The sequence below is a fragment of the Rhinatrema bivittatum genome, chromosome 1 (genome assembly GCF_901001135.1).
Source record: "Rhinatrema bivittatum chromosome 1, aRhiBiv1.1, whole genome shotgun sequence".
Classification (NCBI taxonomy): domain Eukaryota; kingdom Metazoa; phylum Chordata; class Amphibia; order Gymnophiona; family Rhinatrematidae; genus Rhinatrema; species Rhinatrema bivittatum.
Genome location: NC_042615.1, coordinates 489,653,463 through 489,678,565, shown reverse-complemented (window position 1 = coordinate 489,678,565; position 25,103 = coordinate 489,653,463). Strand labels below are relative to the sequence as shown.

General features: G+C 46.3%; 1 protein-coding gene across 8 annotated transcripts in view; it reads right to left on the bottom strand.

Annotated features, from left to right (window-relative positions):
- The window catches only part of CCDC171 (coiled-coil domain containing 171), a 982,183-nt gene that overhangs the window by 866,915 nt on the left and 90,165 nt on the right, over positions 1-25,103 (bottom strand). For all 8 annotated transcript variants that reach the window (XR_003857717.1, XM_029608527.1, XM_029608555.1 and 5 more), the window contains exon 7: positions 23,898-23,990. Coding sequence is in view for 7 of the 8 variants with exons in the window: in XM_029608527.1 (XP_029464387.1) it covers positions 23,898-23,990 (93 nt within the window). In the remaining variant the exon portion in view is untranslated. The remainder of the gene's footprint in view (positions 1-23,897; positions 23,991-25,103) is intronic.

Sequence of the window (25,103 nt, the reverse complement as noted above, 5' to 3'; positions counted from 1 at the left end):
TCAGATTTGGTTGCTACGGGAAGATACCCGCCACAGATGAATAATGCGCATATTACCCTAATTGCTAAGCCGGGGAAGGATCCGCAGAGGGTGGAATCGTATCGCCCTATATCTTTGATAAACTATGATCAGAAGCTCATGGCGAAAATATTAGCCGACCGGTTGGCAAGTGTGCTCCCCACTCTGGTGGGACCACATCAAGTAGGTTTTGTGCGACGCAGATATGGGTTAACGAACGTTCGAAAGATTCTTACTGCCTTAGACATTTGTCACTCGACTAATACTCCATCTCTTACGATTAGTTTTGACGCGGAAAAAGCGATTGATCGGGTGGAGTGGCCTTATCTCTTTTATATATTACAGAGAATGGGGATAGATGGCCCTTTCTTACAGGCAATACGGCTTCTTTATACGGACCCGCAGGTGTCTCTCGTGGTCAATGGGGAATGCTCCGTCCCGTTCGACATCACCCGGGGTACTCGTCAAGGCTGTCCCCTTTCTCCCTTGCTTTTTGTTTTACAGCTGGAGCCTCTCCTTTTGGCTATACGACACACGCCTGGTATCCGGGGGATTCGCTTTCATGACACGATATTTCGAAGCGTGGCCTTTGCTGACGATCTTCTGGTGTTTTTAACAAGCCCGCAGACATCATTACCGATTTTGTTGGACAGGATGGGAGCTTTTGGGGGCTTCTCAGGGGTTTCGCTTGAACAAGGGGAAGTCTATGGCGATGGCGTTTCCTGATACTCTACGGGAGACCTGGCCGGGTGACTTTCCCTTACATTGGGCTCCCCATGGCATCCGCTATTTGGGACTCAATATTACGGTACTTCCGGATCAGGTATACGCAGCAAATATCCCCGCGCTCCTTCAAAATACGCAGGAACTGTTGCATTGTTGGGGCCCTCTACCTCTTTCTATTAGCGGCCGAGTGCATCTCTATAAAATGGTGGTGCTCCCGAAATGGCTTTATATCCTGCAGACCTTACCCCTTCAGCTTAAGCGCTCGGATAGGATATCCCTGGACTGCGCCCTTCGGAGCTTTCTTTGGAGGGGACAGAGGGCACGTTTACCATTGGTATGGCTACAACGGCCGTGGGGCGAGGGCGGATTGGGCGTACCAAACCTGTATCTCTATAATCTAGCATGTAATATGCGCATTATTCGGGACTGGATCCTAGAAGAGGCTTCCTACACCGCCCTCGCGGCGGATAGGGCGCTGACCGCCCCGGTGGCTCTCACTTATGCCATGCAGGCGGAACCCACTCACTTGTCTCCAGCACTCGCACATTCAGTAAATTTGAGTCTGATTAGGGGTGCGTGGGTGGCGCTCACTAAGTGGTTGCACTTGCCGCGTATTTGCGCGTATCTCTTGCCGGTGGGGGGGAATCCCGAATTTACTCCTGGAACACAGTCCGGGGTTTTTCAAAAATGGCACGCCAAAGGTCTCACATATCTGGGACATTTTTATCATATGGAGGGGCGGCAATTTACCTGGCCTGAGCTCCGGGACCGCTATGGGGTGGATGGGAAAGACATATTCTCGTACTTGCAAATTGCTCATTACCTGAAATCGCTGGCTCCGGCCTTCCTGCGGCTTGGTGTCTTCCAGAAACTCGAGGAGGTGCTGCAGTTGTCCAATGTTCGGGCTCCCTCCATTTCTTATTATTATAGACAGTTAATTAAGATTAATAATCGGGAGGTATTGGTTCGGCTGGCTGCTCGCTGGAACAATGATGGGGAGTTTTGTGTGACTGAATCTCTGTTGAGTGTTTGCTTTAGGGGAGTGTCCAGGGTCTCGGGTAGCAGCGCCTATAGAGAGATCCAGTATAAGTTCCTGAGCAGGGCCTATATTTCCCCTCAGCGAGCATTTCAGCAACGACTTGCCAGGACTGACTGTTGTCCTCGCTGTCCGGGAAGTGTGGGCACTTTGACCCACGCTTTTTGGGCATGCCCGGGGGTCTTGCGGTTTTGGACTCTTATTGCCAAGTTCTTAGCAGAGCTTTTGGGGATCTCCATTCCCATTGCCCCAACTTGGTTGCTTTTTGGGTATATCCCGGCGCTGCGAATTCGGGACCAGGGCACTCGCCTCTTCATCCAAAAGGCTGGGGCGGTGGGGAAGAGGGTTATATTATTGCAATGGTGGGAGGTGGATCCACCCTCCTTTTGGGTGTGGAGAAATCTCCTCTATACTATGATGCATATGGAATCTTATTCTTCTCATGGGACACCTCGGATGTGGACCCGGTTTTTAGACATTTGGGAACCCTACCTACAAGCTCTTCCTCATCGTGCTAGAAGTAGGATCCTCACCGCGTGCTGAGGGGACGAACTCCTGGCTGGACCTTCACTGTCTTTGCCTATCGAGGATATTGTGGCTGGCTTGGCTTTACGGACTATTTGGACTTTTTCTGGCAAGATGTCTTCGGGGACGAACAGAGGAACGTGGGGGGGGGCGGTGTGGGTGGGAGGTGGTGTGGGGGGGGGGGTGGAATGTTTATCTTGTAACCGCACATGTTGTTTTCAGTGCTGCTGGGGGCGGGCGCAGAACCCACCCGCATCCAGCCGGTTGTCTAAGTGTCTTATGTGAAAAGTTAATAAAAATTGATTCAACATAAAAAGTAACCCAGTGAAATGCAGATTATTTGAAAAACTGTGCGATAAAATGGGTGCAGAACACAAGTGTTGATGCATATTGTAATCTGGTGGCTTTCAAAAGGCAAAATATTGAATCATGTCTTGAAACTTCAAACCAAACTACTCCTATATATTTCAATTTGGTGTGCCAAATTGGCTTATCTCGCTGATGTTTTCCACAAACTCAATTGTTTGAATCTAGTATGCAGGGCTGAAAAGAAAAATTAATCTCAGCAAATGATAAAAATGAATAGTTTCTCAAAAAAAGTTTGATGTGGATATCAACAGTTGAATGTGACGATCTGTCCAGTTTTCCATCTGTAATGAATGTTGCTGCTCAGTTAGAAACCAGACTAAGGTTTCAGTTTAAAAGTTTGATCTCTGATCACATGTCAGCTCTTCAAGTAGGACTGAAAAAAATACTTCTCACCTATTTCAACCACTGGAATAGAATGGGATATTTTACCATTTGGAGAAACTGTTACGACGAGGCTGGTGGACCCCTTGCCCGAGTGGAGTTGGCAATACCTGCGAGGGCGAACCTCTGTAGGCCCCCACTGTTGGAGGCCTACAGAGGAAGGTGAGGCAGGGCAGGTGCAGCGGGCCAGCTGGAGCTTCGCCAATACCAACCCCGTTCCCCGCAGGTTGAGTCCTTGGGTTCGGGGGCCAGCTGGTCTTAGGTGGGCCCCTGTGAAGAGAGTGGAAGCTTCAGCGGAATCATCCAAGATCAGTCCAAGATCAGAAGCCCAAGGATTGCCGATAGCCAGTCCAAAGACCGAAGCCAGAGAGTCGCCGATAGCCAGTCCAAAGACCAAAGCCAGAGAGTTGCCGATAGTCCGAAGTCAGAAGCCAGGAAATCCGTCCAAAGGAAACCAAAGATGGGACTGGAATGGAAGAAGGTGCGGAGGGCAGGAACAGGACTCTGGAGGAACAGGAACTCAGGATACCGGCAGCCACCAAAGAGGAACCAGGAACAGGAGCCAGAGCAGAAGCCAAGGAAAGGTCTGAGAGCCAGACCTTGCCTTAAGTAGGAAACAGCTGGGCAGAGTCAGGAGGAGAGGCTTTGGTCCCTTTAAATTCAGCACATAGATGCTCGCGCGGGCTTAGACAGCTACAGAAGAGGCAGGGCCCGCGTCGGGAACTGCAGCGCATTGGGGAGGCCTGGGAGAATGAGCCTGCCGGTGCGCTGGGAGAGAAGAGCAGAAGGAAATGCCCTGAGAATGGCTGGCCACCGCATAGGGTAAGCCAGAACTAGACGAGACCGCGCTGTGCTGGTAGAAGAGGGTGAACAGCCAAGGGGGACCGCGGCCGACAGCTCTAACAGTACCCCCCCCCCCTTTAGGCCTCCCCTGAGAAGGTCTGGGCTTACCAGGATGGTCAGTATGGAATCGTTTAATAAGATCCTTGGCGAGAATATTAGTGGGCGGTTCCCACGAGTTTTTCTCAGGACCAAAACCCTCCCAAGCTAGGTGGTATTCCCATTTGTGACTCAGTCTTCTTACGTCAAGGATCTCTCAGACTTGGTAAGAAGTCTCATCCTCAGCAATCAAGGAAGAAGCGTCAGGAATTTTACGAGAAGGCCAAGAGCGAACCAGCGGTTTTAGCAAAGAGTCGTGGAAGGAATTATGTATCTTCAGGGAGGTAGGCAAGCGAAGTCGATAAGTCACAGGTCACAGTTGTTGTAGAACTTCAAAGGGCCCAATATAGCGAGGAGCCAGGCGCATGGATGGTACCCTCAGGCGGATGTGCCGAGTACTGAGCCACACCCTCTCTCCCTGTCGAAATTGAGGAGCCAGTCATCGATGATGATCCTCAAATGTTTTAGTAGGCTGAGCCGCCTCCCGTAGCATCTGTTGAGTCTGAACTGTAACCTCTTGAGCTTCGCCGCTGTCAGCTGTACCGCAGGTGATGGAACGGACAATGGAAGGAGTAGGGGAGGGGTGGGCTGTTTCCCATAAACAATTTGAAAGGGAGAAGCCCCTGCGGCAATACAGAAATGAGAGTTATGCGAAAACTCAGCCCAGGGGAGGAGACAGGCCCAGTCGTCCTGACGAGCGTTGACATACGATCTCAAGAATTGTTTTAAGGTGCAGTTGGTTCTCTCAGCCTGGACGTTGGCTTGCGGATGGTAGGTGGTAGTGAAGGCTAAGGAGATGCAAAACTTATTGCAAAGATGCTGCCAGCATTTGGCAGTAAACTGGGAGCCTCGGTCAGAGGTGATGTGCTGTGGTAAGCCGTGGAGACGAAAAATATGTTGTATGAATAACTGGGCCAGTTGAGGAGCGGATGAAAGACCAGGTAGGGTGTTGAAGGGCGCCATTTTTGAAAAGCGGTCGACCACCACACAGATTACGGTGTTGCCCTCAGAGCCAGGAAAATCCACTATAAAATCCATGGAGACATGGGTCCAAGGTTCCGTGGGAGCAGGTAATGGTTGCAATAGGCTCCAAGTTTTCCCCGCTGGTGTTTTTTGTTGGGCACAGGTGGGACAAGAATCAACATAAGCACGGATATCTTTGCTCATCTCTGGCCACCAGTAATATTGTTGGAGGAGGTTCTGAGTCCTTGCCTGTCCAGGATGACCAGATACATGGGAGTCATGTGTCCAGGCTAGTACTTTGTTGCGGAGTCTCTTAGGGACTACTGTCTTGCCTGGAGGAATGGGTCTGGATGGCCAAAAGGATGATGCAAGCTGGGCCTAGAATGATTTGAACCGATTCTTCATGATCCTCAGCAGAGAAGGAACGAGAAAGGGAGTCCGCTCTTAAGTTTTTACAAGCGGGTCGGTAGCAGAGTTCGAAATTGAACCTTGTGAAAAAGAGAGCCCACCTGGCTTGGCAAGGATTCAATTGTTGAGCTGCTTGTAGGTGTACAAGATTTTTATGGTCCGTGAACACAGAAATACAGTGCTGGTCCCCCTCCAGCCACTGGCACCACTCTTCAAACGCAAGCTTGATGGCTAGCAGCTCCTTGTCTCCAATAGAATGGTTTTGCTCTGCCGGGGAGAATTTCTCTGAAAAGAATGAACAGGAGTGTAGTGTCCCTCCCACATTGTGCTGGCTAAGGACAGCTCCTACCCCCTCGGTGGAGGCATCCCCTTCCACAGTGAACGAAAGTCGAGGGTCCGGATGCCTGAAGCAGGGTTTCTGCAGGAAAGACCTTTTAACAGATTGAAAGGCTTCTTCTGCCTCGGCAGGCCAAGTCTTAACATTAGACCCCTTGCGGGTCAGGGCTGTGAGAGGGGAGGGCAGCTTGGAGAGGTCTCTGATGAAACTGCGATAATAGTTTGCAAACCTGAGGAAGCGTTGAAGAGCTCGCAGCCCAGTGGGTTGAGGCCATTCTTGAATGCTTAACTTAGTCGGATCCATCTGGAAGCCTCGACTGGAAATAATGTACCCAAGGAAGGGTAGGGACTCCTTTTCAAAAATGCATTTTTCCAGCTTAGCATATAAATGATTCTCCCGCAAACATTGGCAGACCAGAGAGACATGTTGTTGGTGGACGCGCAGGTTGCTGGAAAAAATCAGAATGTCATCGAGAAAGACAATCACACACTCAAAAAGAAGATCCTGGAACACCTCATTCATTAAATTCTGAAAGACTGCAGGTGCATTGGTAAGGCAGAACGGCATAACTAAATATTCATAATGGCCATCTCATGTGTTAAAGGTCGTCTTCCATTGATCACCGTGTCGTATCCGGATCAGATTATTGGATCTCCGAGGGGCTTATTTAGAAAATACCTTAGCCCCTTGAAGACGGTCGAAGAGCTCGGATATCAGCGGAAGAGGAAATCGGTCCTTGCTGGTGATGGCATTCAGTCCACAGAAATCAATGCAAGGACACAAGGTCCCATCCTTTTTACCGACAAAGAAGAACCCAGCCGGTGGACAGTCTGATTAAGCCCTTCTGGAGGTTCTCTCGGATATCATCAGACATGGCGTGAGTCTCTGGGATGGATAGTGGGTAGACCCTCCCGCGAGGAGGTGTCGCACCAGGGATCAAATTGATGGCACAGTCAAAGTCTCTGTGTCAGCCGCTTTCTTAGAAAAAACATTGGCGAATTGACTGTATTGTGGAGGCAGTCCTTCCAAAAGCAAGGTGTTGAGGCAGTAAGATGAGCGGGACTTTCTTTTCAGGCATGTTCCTTGGCAATTGAGTCCCCATCAGGTGAGCCAGAGAGAAACCCAGTCGAATTGAGGGTTATGCTGCTGGAGCCAAGGAATACCAAGGACAATTGGGTGGATGGCCAGCGTAAGCTGTTCCAAGTGATTGGGATCAATGCGGCACTCCAGTGGAACTGTCATGTGTGTGATTCTACCCGAAAAGGGATCTCCATGGATGGAAGAGAGAGAAGGATTTAGGACATGGATGAGTAGGAATGAGCAATTGTTCCACTAAATCTCGCATGATGAAATTCCCTCCAGACCCAGAGTCCACGTGGAGAATTTGCGTTTTTCCAAAAAGAGGGTCAAGGACAGTGTAAGCAGAGGGACCAAAGAGGTCAAGCCTAGAGTCATTCTTTCAGTGGGACCGGGGCCCTGGATTCTCACCGAGCGAAAAGGACAAAGAGCGATGAGGTGACCTGATCTCCCACAGTAGAAACAGAGGTTTGCCCTGCAGCACCTCTGCCGTTCTTCAGGGGACATGGGTCCTCTTCCAAATCACATGGATCCTTCGACCGCTTTTTCTCTGTGGCGGGAGTAACCCGCGACACGACAGGAGACTGCCGTGGTAGGTTAGAAGTTGTAATACGTTTTCTTAGGCCTTGTAGTTCAAGAGCCCTTTCCTGCTGGTGGTAGTCCACCCTGCTTGCCAACCCGATGAGGGAATCGAGTGTAGGAGGAAGCTCCCGTCGCCAAGTCATCCTTGATTCGTGTGGATAGCCCATCTAAAAAAACAGACCGGAGGCAACTCTCAACTCAGAGGAGTTCCAAAGCCAGGGTCCTGAATTCAATGGTGTAGTCCGAAAAAGAGTGGCTTCCTTGGTGAATGTGCAATAGCCGGGCACCTGCAGCCGTCTGCCGCCCAGGATTTTTGAACACCGTCCAGAACAGCTTCAAGAAGCGGGGAAGATCCTGCAATACCGGATGAGCGAGCTCCCATAGGGGAGATGCCCAGGCCAGGGCTTTGCCCTCCAGCAGGGATAAGATGTATGTAGTCTTGGTTACGTGGTCTGGAAATAGTGAGGACTGGAGACAGAAGTGCATACTGCACTGGTTAAGGAACCCCCTACACTGGCGGGGATCGCCTGCATAACGTGGGGGAATAGGAAGCGAGATGGCCTGATGAGCTGGTGATGGTACCCTGAGACAACTCACTGCTGAGGAAGAGGCAGTGTCCGTTGCAGCCACCGAGTCCAGGCGGATATTGAGATGTTTGATGGAGGACACCACCAAGGCGTGATGTTGTTCCAGTACTCTCTGGGCTAGACCTGGTACGGCTAGTCGGGTGGAGGCCTCCACCGGATCTATGGCCTTGGCTTACTGTTACGGCAAGGCTAGTGGACCCCTTGCCCGAGATGAAGTTGGTACTACCTGTGAGGGCAAACGCCATAGGCCCCCACCGTCGGAAGGCGAGGCAGAGCAGGTGCAGCAGGCCAGCTGGAGCTTCACCAATACCAACCTCGTTTGCCGCAGGTTGAGCCTTTGGGTTTGGGGGCCGGCTGGTCTTAGGTGGGCCCCTGTGAAGAGAGTGGAAGCATCAGCGGAATCGACCAAGATCAGTCCAAGATCAGAAGCCCAAGGATCACAGATAGCCAGTCCGAAGACCAAAGCCAGAGAGTCGCCAATAGCCAGTCCGAAAACCGAAGCCAGAGAGTCACTGAGAGCCAGTCCGAAGTCCAAAGCCAGGAAATTGGTCCGAAGGAAACCAAGGATGGGACTGGAATGAAGAAGGTGCGGAGGGCAGGAACAGGACTCTGGAGGAACAGGAACTCAGGATACCTGCAGCCACTGAAGAGGAAGAAGGAATGATCTCCCAAAGAGGAACTAGGAACAGGAGTCAGAGCAGAAGCCAAGGCAAGGTCTGAGAGCCAGACCTTGTCTTAAGTAGGAAACAGCTTGACAGAGTCAGGAGGAGCGTCCGCAGCAATATCCTGCCGTGGTTCCTTTAAATTCAGCACAGAGATGCACGTGCGGGCTTAGACAGCTACAGAGGAGGCAGGGCCCACGTCGGGAACTGCAGCACATCGGGGAGGCCTGGGAGAATGGGCCTGCCGGCACGCTGGGAGAGAAGAGCAGAAAGAAATGCCCCGGGAATGGCTGGCCGCCACAATGGGTAAGCCGGAGCTAGACAAGGCTGCTTCGCGCTGGGAGGAGTGTGTGACCGGCCACGGGGGACCGCGGCCAGTGGCTCTAACAGAATCTGATGAACACAATATCAACACAGCATCAAACTTAACATCTACGGAAGAAAGAGTTAATTTATCTATCGTCAGGTACCAAGTTAAAATTGATATCCCTTGACTGCTCAGTTGATTCATTCTGGATTTCTCTGAAAGCTGAGTAATCTGCAGTCTCAAATAAGGCTGGGAAAATTTTAATTCCATTTTCGACATCATACCTATGTGAGCCACATTTTCAACTCTTAAAACAATGAAGACAAAGAATAGGTCAAAACGTTTTGACATTGGCAGTGAGATGCGCATAAGTTTGCCTACTATTCAACCCAGTATTGAAAAAATATGTGCAGTACATCAGCCCTTGATTTCTCATTGAAGCAATATGCAAAATTTTCTTTTTCTGAAAAAAATCTTTAATAACTTACACTTCAACAGTGTGTCCAAATAAAGTTCACTTATTTTACTGATAAATCACCATCAAACATGGCTCCCCATTGTATATTTAGCTCTATCATCCACTGCACACTGATAATTGTGTGGATTTGTAAACTCACAAATAATTACCAGTGTTACTTATTTTACTGACATCAGGCGCCTATCTTTTACAAGAGCAGCCATCTTATTAAATAAGATACCTAATCCACTGTGTAACCACTAAGTATTACCATAACAGAGTAATTCTAAGATCACAACCCAGAGAGAATTGCAGAGACTGGAGAAGTTGGGACATTCCCTTTCCAACTGGTAAGAAGTTCTACGCAAGAACATTTGACATTGTGCTCAAGGAGTAAGAAACATTGAAATTGCTAACAGAAACATCGGCACAAGCAACTACTATGTTGCTTATAGAGAAAGATAAGTAGCAAGAGATACAATCAGAGACCCAAAGGTTGCAGAAAGATACAGAAATAGTCCAATTGCACTGGGCACTACCATTCTGATTTAAAAAGAACGTACAAGTGCATCTTGATATATTGCTTGTGCATGCTGCATCTTATGAACTCCATGAAACTCTTTCCGCAAAAGCGTTTGAGACAAGCATTAGCAATAAATTTGAGAGATTGAGATTGCACCCAGCATACCCCGGCTCACGAGTGAGGTTCACTCCTGTCATGTTATGTGCAAAACAAACCCATTTGAAGACACTACCCAGGAGAAGTGCTTTAACAGCAATAAGCCATAACAGCAGCAATAAGAAACAAGCCAATAATCAACTTGCACACCTCTCATTTTCATACAGCTTTGGAATCAAACTGATCACAGAAAGATCAAAATCCATTAGATATAAGAAAAATACATTGCAAAGCAATAGAAAAAAAAAACATTGGGATCACAGCCCTTACAGAATTGTAGAGACTGAAGAAGTTGTGGTCACCTGGCACAATCCCATTCCAACTGTTAAAAAGCTTAACGCAAAAAAAATGAATGTTGTAGTAAAGGAGAAAACCACAAGAATGGCTTGCTAATAGGAGATTCAGTAACAAGCAAATACTGAGATGCAATCAGGGACAAAAAAAGGTTGCAGAAAGATACAGAAATAATCACAATTGTATAAAATTACCACCTACTTGAATATAAAGATTTTCTAAGCGCATCTGGATATTTTGCCTTTTCATATTACATCCTATGATCTCCAGGAGGTGGCTTACTTGACATAGTGCAAGTATTAAGAAAAGAATAAACAGTAAATCTGAAAGAATGAAATAATATACCCTGAAACGTATGAGTGAAATTCATTCCTGCCAATAAAAGGTAGGGATACATGTTTCTTTTAAAAGTGATGCTGCTGATGCTCTCTTCACCATGTGGGAAGATGTTAGGGATGTCGGGCATGGAGAGGTAGAAGACAGGGGGACTGCTGAGCAAGAAGATTTGTGAAACTGAGGGTCAGGGGTAGCTGAGCAGGGAGAGGTATGAGAAAAAGAGGGCAGGGAGAGTCAAACAGGGGAGAAAGGAAGCACAGAAGATGATGCGGGGAGGAATGGAGGAATGTTGGACAGGTATGTGAGTGAGTGTGAGGGGGATGATTGAAAGGGAGTAATTATTTTTGGAGAAGTGAAGGATGATGGGGCATGAAGGAGGAGTGACTGTGCAAGAGCCATAATGTGCTAGTTTTGGGAATGTGCATTTCTTCTATCTTTGTAATTTGCTTAATGCAGAAGGAAATATATTTGTTTCCATTTCTCTAGTTTTGTACTGTATGCAGAGAGACATTTTTGGATTTCCATTCCAATTTGTCTCTCCATATTTGTAATTTGTGGTCTTTTATTCTGTGTGACTGAGGTGAAGTATTTTACTAGCATGTAAGCATTTGTATCAGTCTTTGTTATGTTTTCTCAATAGGATATTCATTAGTGGTGAACTGCTGCCTTTTCATAAGTAAGGCTATTGTGTCTGGTATTAGAGGGAGTTTGTTTTGCTGTTTACTGAGAGGACATTAGATTCAGAATATCTTTTTATTTGTATGATAAGTTCTACAGGGAATGTGCTAGTGCTGCTCCGCACCCATTGTTGGGGGTCAGGGGATTCCTGTGGATGCAGAGTATATGTTTACATTTAGCCCCGTGATGGTCATGCGTTCAGTGTGCATTGCCTGTACACATCATCTGCCAGGTGTGTCCGGACAGGTTGAGAACCACTGATGTAAGGTATGGAGGGCTCTTTGTCCTTCATGGACATGCAGTTTCGGAAAAAAGGTAGGTAGTATGATGGATTGAGTGATATGGAAAACCAAGACAACCTATGGTAGAAATGTCAGGCGAGTAGGAAGAACTACCTGATCATGGAAGAATCGCAGGTATTGTGTATAGTGGAAATGAGCTTGGAGCTTGTTGACTCTTGTAGTTGAAGTAACCGCGATGAGGAAAGCTACTTTCGGGTCAGGAACTTAAGAAAAACAGCTTCATGAGTTGAGAAAGCACAATATGCAAGGGCCAAGGAAACAGAAGTTTTCATTTCAGGGGCTTCATGCAGCACAAGCCTTTCATAAATCTTGATATCTGTGGCTGAGTAGAGAAGGGTTTAATGCGTATTGAATGTGGTAAGCTGTTAAGGCACAGAGTACATTTCATGAATGATGTGGCGAGGCCCGAGACAGAAAGTAGAAGCAAGTATGGCATCAAGTGCTTAGTCTCACAAGAAAATGGGTCCAAGGTTGTGTGTTGGCACCACTGGGAATGTCCGATCCATTTTAGGTGGATGGTTTTCTAGTTGGAACTAAAATATTTTCGATCACTCAAGGCAAAGAGATAAGCAATTATCTAGCATTCAACATCCAAGCCATTAGATTTAGGCATGGAAGGTTTGGATGATAAGGCATATTTTTGTCCTAAGTGAACAGCATAGGGTCTTGTCCCCAGATATATTGGAAGACCACTGGAATGTTTTACAAGATATGTAAATCATCAGAGGCAACAGAATGTCTTTTTGGTTAGGGGGGAGCCAACCAAGCTCCACTCCAACTCCACCCCCCCCCCGGCACCAATTTCTTACTTTATTGTTTACAGTTAATCATTCTTTCTTATGCACATTTTTTGCATAAATCATAGGTCAGAATTATTAATTCCCAGATGAAACAATAAAGTACTTGATGCTAGAAAACCACTAGGGTCTTCTTTCTGCCTGCTAGCAGAGATAATCTGTCCCTGAGATAAAGTTGGATAGACTAGGGCTTGGGTGGCCCACCCTGTTCTGATGCCTACTTGAAGAAAGTCACTAGATCCACTGTGAAAAATCACCAGGTTGGGTAAAAAGTAGCTAAAACCATGTTGTGCGCAGTGGCTGATGAGCTCAAGATTGGTAGGGAAAAGAAGGTGGCACACAGACACACTATCATGTTCTTTCAGACACAGACACACACTTTCCCAAACACTCTGACGTATGCACAAACTGTCTCAGTCACACACACATATGCTTCTACTGCTGCTCATGTACTCACTTAAAGGTGAACTTTAAAAGCCCAGTGAGCGCATTAATTAGGAAATCATGAATAAGACAGGATCGTGCACACCGAGCAGATTTTAAAAGTTGTCTGGATACCAGCATATCTCCTAAGTTTTCAAAAGGGGACAGGGGCATGAAACTGAGATGTGCACATAAATACTTAACGTAACCCAGCACACACCAGAGGTCCCCTGCTGCATACGTTTACTTCTGCTATGGATGACGTGTAAGTTCAAAAATAAAGAAAACTAGGCAGATCTGCAGGGTTTTAAGGGTTGTGGCTAACTGGGGGGAGTGAAGGCTGATAAGTTAGGGGGATTTGAAGGACCTCTCTCTCAAATGGGTGAACTGGAGACAAACATGTACAACTGGGAACATGCCCCAGAGGGCAGAGGCTGAACCAGCAGAGCCTGTTCTGAGGAGAATGGGGGCAGAACCAGCAAGAACAGCACTCTAGCTAGAGGAGGTCTCACACTTTTGCACTTTTCAGCTTCCACATACTCAGTAAGTAGGGAACCAGATGGAAATTTAGGAGAAGGGAGAAAATGTAGGTAGTGGCCCGAATTTTGGAAAGAGCCATGGCACCCCCTTTCCAAAGCCTATGCAAATCATGTGTCTGGGCCACACTGGAGCTATACAAATCAAGTGAGTACAATCTTGCAGCAGCTTTTGCACTGTTCTACCAATCAGTGAAACTGGTGGAAAAGCACACGAGGCTTGTCCTCTGAACGAGGAAAGCAGCTTCCTGAGCCAGTCTGAGATCAATGGGTACAACTGAGGAAAAATAGATCTAGTTTTCTATTCTGCTCTGATGCAAACAGGTCAATTGACAGCTGACCCCCTAAGTTGAATAGTTTGTCGGTTTTTGAGTATCACAACCACCACTCATGCAGTCAGAATACTCTGAGGTGATCTGCCAGCATGATGGAGATTCATGGAAGATAGAAATCATGTAGGACAGGCCAACAACGGGTTACGCATTCACAATCTTTAACATTTCCTTGCATAGAGTCCATGAATCTGTGCCTCCCTATTTTCTGGCATAAGTCATAGCTACTTGATTGTCTGTTTTAATTAAGATGCTCTTCGCTTGAAGAAGATGCATGAACATTGATAGAGCATATCTGATCGCTCTTAATTCCAGCAGATTGAAGTAAAAATGGCTCTCCTCGCAAGACCAGGAGCCCTGGAATTGGAATGATCGCGTGTGAGTGCCTCTTCCTTTTGAGGAGGTGTCCTTCGCTAGCGAAACTTGATGAGGAAAAGCACAAAGCAACGTTCCATCCTGAAGTACGTGGAGGTTTTACCACCAGTGTAACTCTCACCTCAGAAACCTGCACTGTAGTCTATAATGGTTGGGTCAGTTGATCCCACTGAAAACTGAGACCCTAGTGTAGATAACATGAAAGCAAGTCAGTGGGACCACTTGCAATGGCTGCTGCCATATGACTTGACGCAAGGAGAATAACTTTGTCTGTTGAGCATTGAAGATTCAGTTTGTGTGTGTGAGATCATGGTGTACACTCAATCCCTCACCAGAAATGCTCTCTCCTGTAGCAAGTCTACCCATCCTCCAATGGATCTGACTTTTCAAAATTGATGAGAAAAGCCTGCATTTTGTAGAAGATGGACCATCTTGTATAGGGAAAGCAATACTTATTCTTGAGAGCCCAATGTGATTAGCCAGTCATCCAGGTACAGGAAAACGAATTCCCTGGCGATGCAGGTGTGCATACCACTGCAAGGAATTTGGTAAAAATCTCGGAGCTGCCAACAAGGCACACAGAAGTACCTTTTACTCGTAATAGGAAGAATCCACCTTGAAGCGAAGGTAGTGCCAATGGGAAGAAAGGATGGGTATATATGAGTATATGCATCCTTCAGAATGAAAGCATACATCCATTCATACCTTTGGATGTAAAGAAGAATTATGTTGAAGGAATTCTTCTTGAAATATATGTTTGTTCAAGGGTTTCAGATCCAAAATGGGCCTCAAGCCTCCCAATTTCTTAGAGATGAAGAAATATTGGTAATAGAAATGCTCTCCATTAAGGGACATAGAGTCTAGTTCTATTGTTTGTCAATGAGGAAGTAATTGTATTTCTCGGCAAATATGCATCCTGTGAGATGGAAGCAGATCAAAATTTGAGAGTGTGGAAGGAATGGTAGCTGGGAGAAATGCAAACAGTATCCAAAATTTGGAGGACCCAGAGGTCCTTGGTTATCTGTGCCATGTCTCTAAGAAGATTTGGATCTTGTCCCTCCCCCCTTTCCGGGAACAGATCGGAGGGATCAAAAACTAAGCCTAGGTGTTCACGAAGCCTACTGTATAATCTTAGGCTGATGTGCTCACGCTGCTGGGGTTCTGACGGAGTGGTTGCTGATGCTGGGCCAGAAAAGGCAGTAGATGGTACTGCTGAAAAAATGGAATTGATGCCTGTGATAGTATGAACGCTTCTAAGTGTAGAAAATGGTCAGGGACCCTTGAGAGGGCTGGACCACTACATTATATTTATTAATTTGTCATCGAAACCAGGTAGGTCTGGTAACTTCTCATGGACATCATTTTGGATGCTACTCACCCTCAACCGCATCATACAACAAACTCCAATAGAAGCCCAAATGATGCATGAAAATAGAGTAAAAAAATTCAGACAGAATGAAGGTGGTGACGAATGTTCTATTCTGCCTTCAAAAAGGTTTTGGGTAACACGATCCTCCTGCCGAGGTTGTAGAAAATCTTTCAGATTCTAAATACAGTCATGAGGGTATTGCACCATGTAGAACTGGTGCATTGAGATATGGGCAGTAAGTAAGGAGCTTTGGAAGATTTTCTTGACAAAACCTTTTTCAAGGCTGACTAAATGCTGACTGACTGATGCTGCAGCTGGACAACTCTAAACTGTGGAGATTTCTAGACTCTGTATTTAAGATTCAGCTTCCTAGCTGTAGAAACACCAGAAATAGGTATTTCCCACATTGTCATCTGCAACCAGTTGTTGTGGACTGGGAGAGCCACTGGATCTGATGAGGGTTCCAATATCTGAGAGGGCTGATATCTTCTAAGCGGAAAGCTTTGATGCTAAGCATTGTCCCCACCTTTTTCCACTAACTTTGAATATGACAGGTGTTCCAGTCAGGCAAATCCAGAAATGGGTTAGAAGATATATCTGTAGACCTCTCTGCTGAATGTGAGGGTTTACTAACCCAGGATCGCAATGACAAAGGCGAACCGAGGAGGCCTCTTCTAGTTGCCTCGGAGGGGAACATCTCTGGTCAACCAACTCTGAGCAATCTGACTCCACTGTCACTGAGTAGGAAGATGAAGAATCCTGTACAAGAGTTCTGATAATGTGTTCACTTCAATGGGCGACATTTGGACACCAGTCTGAGACATTGCTGCAGCAATGCACGAAAGAAGTGGCTGGATTATTCTTTTCATCTTTTTAAATGAAGATGTAGAGAGATTTCTCACTAGACCTGTAATCTAGTCATGTGACAGACATGTCCTCTGACCTGGCACAGGAACAGCCTCTTCAGGGATAAGTATAGGTTCCTGCACCTCAATAGTTTTTTTTTTCTTTTGATGCAAGAGATAATATGAAGCAGACCAAAGCTGGACTCTCTCATCATAAGCCCTCCATCATCAACCTAGAAGGAATGAGGGCTACATTAACTGGAGGGGGGCAAAGGTAAGATGATCCCCTTCAGCAGCTGATCTAAAGTGGCTTGCATACAGCTGTGTAGGTAATGCAGCTCAATGATTCTGGTTCAGGCCCAGTGCATCAAGTTCTTTGATGGAGTGTACAGCAAGAATGTTTTTGTCAGTGCATGCAATTTTTGCACTGTGCATCAATGCTTCCTGTGTATTGATGCAAGCATCAGTGCACTGTACGTCAAGTCAACCGGAGTACCAAGTGTTAAGTGCATCACGTCATGCACGCCAATATGCCTTGCGCCAATGCAGACATATTTCTTCAATGCAAGCTCCAGTTCGATGCAGGGCAATTCTATTACCCAACCCTGTGGCTTCATTTTGGATGGATGGGGGGAGACTTTGATGAGCTCCTGCTCAACTCATATCCCGACAAGGCAGACAACACTGCACTGCAGGAGGATCCACTGCAACTTCTGAGAGACTTACACAATTTTCCATGCAATGTGCGCTGAGCATTGAGAACATGGGTTATCTGTCCAGAGGCATAACACTCTGCCTGGTTATAGTCCAGAGCGAAGCAACAACATTATTCTGTGAGGCCTTACCACCAATGCAGTTGTGGAATCCGCTCACAGTGGGTTTCTTCTTGCCGGCCATTTTGAAGAGGCAAAAGCTGTTGGGGGTTTTTTGTAGCACTGAAAAGTGCTGTTGTGGGTGCTGCAGTGCAGTAAGGCAACTAAAAGTAGAAAACTGAAGAAAATAATGAAAATAAAACAAATTTTAGATGATTTTGAAAAAGAAATTATCTGGAAAAACTGTGCTGTGCTTGGATAAAAAAAATGACAAGAAGCTCATGAGGCAACGACAGATGACATCACCCACATGTAATGGCTAATTCAGCCTGCTTATCAATGGAAAATCCACTCAACTATCATACACTAGTCTAAAGGAATACTATTTAGCAATAACAAACATCAGCCAAGAGAGGAGATCATTTAACTTCATGTGAAGAAATGTGACCACAGGTTTAAAAAAACTGGTATCACTGTGCCTGCAAGTTTCTTCAGGTGGTAAAAACTCTAGGCTTTACACCTAAATTGAAATCGTCGGCTCAGTGTGCTGCGGCAGTCAAAAAAGCAAACAAGAAGAGGCCTGGAAGGCTCATCTGCTTACTGCTCCCAGCATCCCCCAGAGGTCACAGCAAGTGATCCAGGAATTGAATTCCACCGCCCCGGCTTCAAGAGGCCCCGCACCCTTTGCAGTAGAAGAGGACCAGAAGCATCTCAAACCCTTCAATTCTTTGAGTGAAGATCAATTTAATGGTGATTAAAGAGGACTGGTAAGTATAACTTTGGGAAAATATTTGGACTTATAAAAGTTTGGAGAAAGGTGAAATAGTGGGATATATTCTTTAGAGTTTGTGTGTGTCTAAGATAATAAGCAAGCCAAAGATTGTTAATTCTAGTGTCTGTCTTTCCCATCCTCTCAACCCTTGATTTTTAGGCACGAGACGCTTTCTCATTAAAAATCAATTAGGCTCTCATCTAAATCAGACTATTGTATCAGCCCTTATTGAAAGTTTAATCACCCCCTTGTAGGACACTAGCTGTTTAATTAGTAAATTCACTTGTAAATTTAAAGTACTCTAATTCCAACTCCCTTAGTATCCTAAACTTAACTAGGAACGCAACAAAATTAAGATGAAGGCAGCAGTCCAGCAGCAAGAGTGGGGGTTTCCAGTCTTTTGCACTGAGTGTCACAAGTATGATTTTTTACCTGCCGGTGAGAGATTGAATGTGTGCACTCAGTGCAAAGAGCTCCTGGCTCTCAGGGAATGAGTCTGATCTCTGGAAGCTAGAGTGGCAGACTTGGAGGAGCTGAGACAGACAGGTACATTGATGAGACCCTCAGGGTCATAGTAGCCAAGTCCCAAATCCAGTCTGGCAGCCCCAGTGCTGCCTTGGATCAGAAAGGTCTCCCAGTAGGAGAACATCACCCTGGTGTAGCAGGAAGTGATCCTGTAGCAAGGACCTGCTCTCCAGGTGATGTATTGTCCTCGCGCACTGAGAACAAGTCTCCCAGGGCTACTGCCCAGGAGGGAAGTGTTAGGCTGGCCATCATAGTTGGTGATTCAATTATTAAAAATGTAGACAGCAGGGTGGCTGGTGGACGTGAGGACTGCCTGGTAACTTGCCTGCCTGGTGCGAAGGATGCAGACCTCACGGGTCACCTAGATAGGATTATAGACAGTGCTGGGGAGGAGCCGGCTGTCATGTTACATGTTAGCGCCAGCAACATAAGAAAATGTGGGAGAGAGGTTCTGGAAGCCAAATTTAGGATGTTAGGTAAAAAGCTGAAATCCAGAACCTCCAGTGTGGCAGTCTCTGACATGCTTCCTGTTCCACGTGCAGATCCCCAGAGGCAGGCAGAGCTCCAGAGGTTCAATGCATGGATGAGACATGATGCAGGGAAGAGGAATTCAGTTTTGTAAGGAACTGGGGAATGTTTTGGGGAAGGGGAAGACTTTTCCAAAAGGATGGGCTCCACCTTAGAATGGAACCAAACTGCTGGCACTAACTTTTAAAAATGAGATAGAGCAGCTTTTAAATTAGAATAAGGGGGAAAGCTGACAGTCACTCAGCAGTGCATGGTTCGGAGGAATGTATCCTTGAAGGATACCAATGAAACAGGAGAGTTAGGGCATACCAACAGAGAGGTCCCAACAAAGGAAAACATAGTCCATGTGCCTATATGTAAAAAAATCACCTGAGCTAAAGATTTCCAAATTATCCCGAATACAAACAAAAAACACACTTTGAAATGTCTGTATGCCAATGCCAGAAGTCTAAGAAATAAGATGGGAGAGTTAGAGTGTATAGCAGTAAATGATGAGATCGACATAATTGGCATCACAGAGACTTGGTGGAAGGAGGATAACCAATGGGACAGTGCTATATCAGGGTACAAATTATATCCCATGATAGGGAGGATCAACTTGGTGGGGGAGTGGCACTTTATGTCCAGGAGGATATAGAGTCCAAAGGATAAAGATCATACAAGAGACTAAGTGCTCAATAGAATTTATATGAGTAGAAATCTCATGTGTGTCGGGTAAGAGTATAGTGATAGGAGTATTCTACCGTACACCTGGACAGATGATGAAATGCTAAGAGAAATCAGGGAAGCCAACCAATTTGGCATTGCAGTAATAATGGGAGATTTCAATTACCCCAATATTGACTGGGTAAATGGAACATAAGGACTTGCTAGAGGCAAAGTTCCTGAATGTAATAAACGACTGCTTCATGGAACAATTGGTTCAGAAACCAATGAGAGAGGGAGCTATTTTAGATTTAATTCTTACTGGAACACAGGATTTGATGAGAGAGGTAACGGTGGTGGGGCCACTTGGCACTAAGTGATTATAACATGATCAAATTTAAACTAATAACTGGTAGGGGGACAATAAGTGAATCTACAGCTCTAACACCAAATTTTCAAATGGGAAATTTTGATAAAATGAGGAAAATTGTTAGAAAAAAAACTACAATTGCAATCTACAATCCAAGACGCGCAGTCCAGATGTAGTCCACACATTAAGAAAGGTGGAAGGAAGGCAAAACGATTACTGGAATGGTTAAAAGATGAGATGAAAGAGGCTATTTTATCCAAAAATTGGAAGAAGGATCCATCTGAAGAAAATAGGAAAAAAACATAAGCATTGTCAAGTTAAAAGTAGATCAAAGTTAAGTTAAGATCAAATTCAAAGAGCATATAGTGAGACATGGTTTAATGGAAGACAGTCAACATGGATTTATCCAAGGGAAGTCTTGCCTAACAAATCTGCTTCATTTTTTTGAAGGGGTTAATAAACATGTGGATAAAAGTGAACTGGTAGATGTAGTGTATTTGGAGTTTCAGAAGGCATTTGACAAAGTCCCTCATGAGAGGCTTCTAAGAAAACTAAAAAGTCATGGGATAGGAGGAGATGTCCTTACGTGGATTATAAACTGGTTAAAAGACAGGAAACAGAGAGTAGGATTAAATGGTCAATTTTCTCAGTGGAAAAGGGTAAACAGTGGAATGCCTCAGGGATCTGTTCTTGGACTGGTGCTTATCAATCTACCTTATAAATGGGCTCTGACCGACGGCCCGCAAATGCGCAGTAGAGAGCAGCTCTACCGCGCACGTGCGGGCCAGCACGTTGGTCAGAGCCGTGCGTAAAAAAATAAAAAAAAAATGGCGGCGGCGGTGGCGGTAGCGGGCGGCGTAGCGGGCGGCGGTAGCGGCAGCGGGCGGTGGCGGTAGCGGGCGGCGGTGGCGGCAGCGGGCGGCGACAGCGGGCGGCGGCGGTAGCGGCCAGTAGCGAGGGAGGGGAGGGACGGACTGAGTGGGAGGGAGGGACGGAGAGAGAGAGTGGGTGGGAGGGACTGAGTGGGAGGGACGGAGAGAGAGAATGGGTGGGAGGGAGTGAGTGAGGGGGGACTGAGGGAGAGGGAGTGAGTGGGACTGAGTGAGTGAGAGGGGGGGGAGGGAGAGTGGGACTGAGTGAGTGAGAGGGGGGAGGGAGAGTGGGACTGAGTGAAAGGGAGAGGGGGACTGAGAGGGAGGGAGTGGGACTGAGTGAGAGGGAGTGAGTGGGACTGAGCGAGAGAGAGGGAGAGAGAGGGAGGGAGTGAGTGAGACTGAGTGGGAGGGAGGGAGGAGTGGGTGAGGGAGGGGGGGAGGGAGGTGGTGAAGAGTGAGGGGAGAGAGAATGAGGGGGAGGTGAGAGACAGAGGGATGTAGCCCGTTTTAACGGGCTTAACGGCTTGTATATTTATAAATGATCTGGAAAGGAATACGACTAGTGAGGTTATAAAATTTGCCGATGATACAAAATTAATCAGAGTAGTTAAATCACAGGCAGATTGTGATCCTACAAGAGGACCTTGTGAGACTGGAAGATTGGGCATCCAAATGGCAGATGAAATTTAATGTGGACAAGTGCAAGGTGTTGCATATAGGGGAAAATAACCCTTGCTATAATTACATGATGTTAGGTTCCATATTAGGAGCAATCACCCAAGAAATAGATCTAGGCATCATAGTGTTTAATACTTTGAAATAGTCGGCTCAGTGTGCTGCAGCAGTCAAGAAAGCAAACAGAATGTTAGGAATTATTAGGAAGGGAATGATTAATCAATGGAAAATGTCATAATGCCTCTGTATTGCTCAATGGTGAGACTGCACCTTGAATACTGTGTACAATTCTGGTCACCGCACCTCAAAAAAAGATATAGTTGCGATGGAGAAGGTAGAGAAGAGTGACCAAAATGATAAAGGGGATGGAACATCTCTCCTATGAGGAAAGACTAAAGATGTTAGGTCTGTTCAGCTTGGAGAAGAGACGGCTGAGGGTGTGTTGTGCTGGAGGTGGACCCTTGGCCTGGTGCAGGATTTGTATGGCCTCTGAGGGATCCCAGAGGATGCCTGTCACCAGGAGACAGAGGCAAGCTGGAGCTTCACCAATAACGGTCCGGGGGCTCCGCGGGTTGAGCCCTTGGATTCCCGGGCTGCCTGGGCTTAGGTGGGCCTATGGGGGTCTCCCGGAGAGATGGTGCAGAGGTGTGCCCACAAGGAGTAGAGGTGCACAACTGATGGTGAACAGATGAGCTAAACCGGAACAGAGAGTATTGGAGACCACGGGTACAAGGCAGGAACTGAAGGTCCTCCAGGCAGGGTAGGCAGCGCCTAGTGGTCTAACTCAAGGAAGGCCGCAGACAGCGTCAAGGCAGGTGGGCCTGGTGGTCTCAGGAGAAGCAAAGAGTGTCAGAATGGAGCGCAAGGGTCAAAGCCTGGGTATCCATCTGAGGATGGTCAGCCATAGTAAGGGTCAGTTCCAGGTATCAGTCTAAGCGTGGTCAGAGGCAAACAGAGGTCAGTACTGGGTTTCAGTCTGAGAAGGTACAACCTGGGTTGTAGAACGTGGAACAAACTCAGGAATGAAGAAACACAGGAACAGGTGCTGAAACACAGGAAGGACCACGAGAAACACAGGAACAACGCAGGAACACTGGAATGAGAACAGGAACACAGGAACAGACGTGGGAACACTGGAACAAGCACGGGAACTCGGAAACGAGGACGGCAACTAGCTCACACAATGTGATGAACCGTTTGCCAAGGCAAGGAATGAAGGGCTGAGCCCTGCCTTTTATCCAGGGCTCAGGTGACGCTATCGCTGGGCGCAGCGGAGCGGTTTCCCGCCACGGCACCTTTAAAGGTCGGCCCTGTGTGCACACGCGTGCCTAGGGACAGACTGCAGGAAGGCATGGCGCAGGCCTCGGAGCACCGGAGCAGGAGGGAAATGGGTCCGGATTTGAGGAGGCCGAGGAGCTAGGAGCCCGAGGGCGCAGACGGCTAGCTACGACCGCGGGAGAGACCTGGGGAACAGTCGAGGCTGGGTCTGGAAGGTGAGCAGGGACGGTCGCAGCCCTAGCGCGGCTGGGGCACGCAACAGGGGGGATATCATACAGGTGTTTAAAATCATGAGAGGTCTAGAACGGGTAGATGTGAATCAGTTATTTACTCTTTCGGATAATAGAAAGACTAGGGGGCACTCCTTGAAGTTAGCATGTGGCACATTTAAAACTAATCGGAGAAAGTTCTTTTTCACTCAACGCACAATTAAACTCTGGAATTTGTTGCCAGGGGATGTGGTTAGTGCAGTTAGTATAGCTGTGATTAAAAAAGGTTTGGATAAGCTCTTGGAGGAGAAGTCCATTACCTGCTATTAATTAAGCTGACTTAGAAAATAGCCACTGCTATTACTAGCAACGGTAACATGGAATAGACTTAGTTTTTGGGTACTTGCCAGGTTCTTATGGCCTGGATTGGCCACTGTTGGAAACAGGATGCTGGGCTTGATGGACCCTTGGTCTGACCCAGTATGGCATGATCTTATGTGACCAAATTTTTATAATTTGCATATACATCTCGCGATGCATTATTTATTGCATGTGTTATGGCATTATCGCAGGCATTAGGGCCCAAATGCCTGCGATAATGCCATAACGCAATTTGATAAATGACCCTGTCAGTGTGCTGCCTGAAGTTCTCTCTTTAAAATTTTAGATTTATCCCTACTTTTTATGCAAAGTTTAAGTAAAAAATGTTGAAATATGAGTAGGCAAAAAAATCTATAATATGCATCAAAAATCTTGTGTTTGACCATTTAGTTTTAAAAACACTATCACCACCACAGATAGGACTACCAGAAAATATTAGCAATTTCAACTAAAATGGGCTACAAAATGAAAAATGATCTACAATTACCTGAATGATTTCTGAATTAAATTTGGATTCTAAATGTGCAGCTCTCTCTGCCTCAATATTTTCTTCCAATTTCTTCACTCTTTCTGCTGCTGTCTGAAAAAAATAAAGTCAGATTTAAGAAACAAAATGTAGAGTAAATTAATCATGGGACATTGAACATTACAGCCAATAAGCAGTCACTACATTCTGCTTACCCCACTGCTGGAAAAAGCAGTGTTGCTTATCTGCTAATTTTCTTTACTAGAGTCCTACCAGACCAGTACATATTCCTGAGGTTTTCTCCCCTACCAGCAGATGAAGAAAAGCTTTGCAATGCCCCACTTGCAGCAGCTAAGAATTATGTTCCCCAAGCCACAGATCCCCACTAGTAAGGATAAATTTAACTGAACTATAGTCCCAACATTAGTGAATCTATAGCCTAAAACAAAGGAGTACCAAAAAAATGTAAGCACTTGATTTCCAATTTCTTAAAAAGAACACTCACAGAGTAAATTAAGGAGTTGGTGGGTTTCTGGACTGGTCTGGTCTGACTCCAGGAAAGAAAATTAGCAAGTAAGAAACCTTAAATTTTCTTTCCTCATCATCTTTACCAGACCAGTTCACATGCTTGGGATGTACCCAAGACACCCTTAACTTAGGAAGCACCCTGCATGCCTGCTCTCAATATGCTTGCCCCAAAAGAGGCCTCATCTCGAGCCTACATGTTCAGATGATAAAGCCTGGGAAAAAAAACAAAAACAAAGAGAGGCCCAAGTAGTAGACATTCAAATTTCCTGCAGTGACACAAATTGAGATTCCGTCCAAGAAGTCATCTGGGTCCTTGTGGAATGAGCCCAATTGCCATCTGGCATCGCCCAACCTTTAGCAATATTCGTCATGTTTTCCTTAATCCAATGGCTATTGTTGCTTTAGAGGCCTTCTGCCCCATTATTGTGTCCACTAAACTATGCAAATAAATGATCCAACAACAGAAATCTAATGGTCATTTTCAAATATCGCAACAGAGTTTTCCCAACATCCAGAGCATGTAGCTCCACAGCTTGCCCTCACATCCCAGATCTCCAAAAAAGCAGTAGCTTCATCAACTGATCCAGGTGAAAAAAGGAGACTACTTTAGGTAAAAAAAATAAGACAGTATGCAAATAGAAACCCCCTCTGTTGTAAATCTCAAAAAGGGATCCTGACAAAATAAAGCCTGCAACTCTG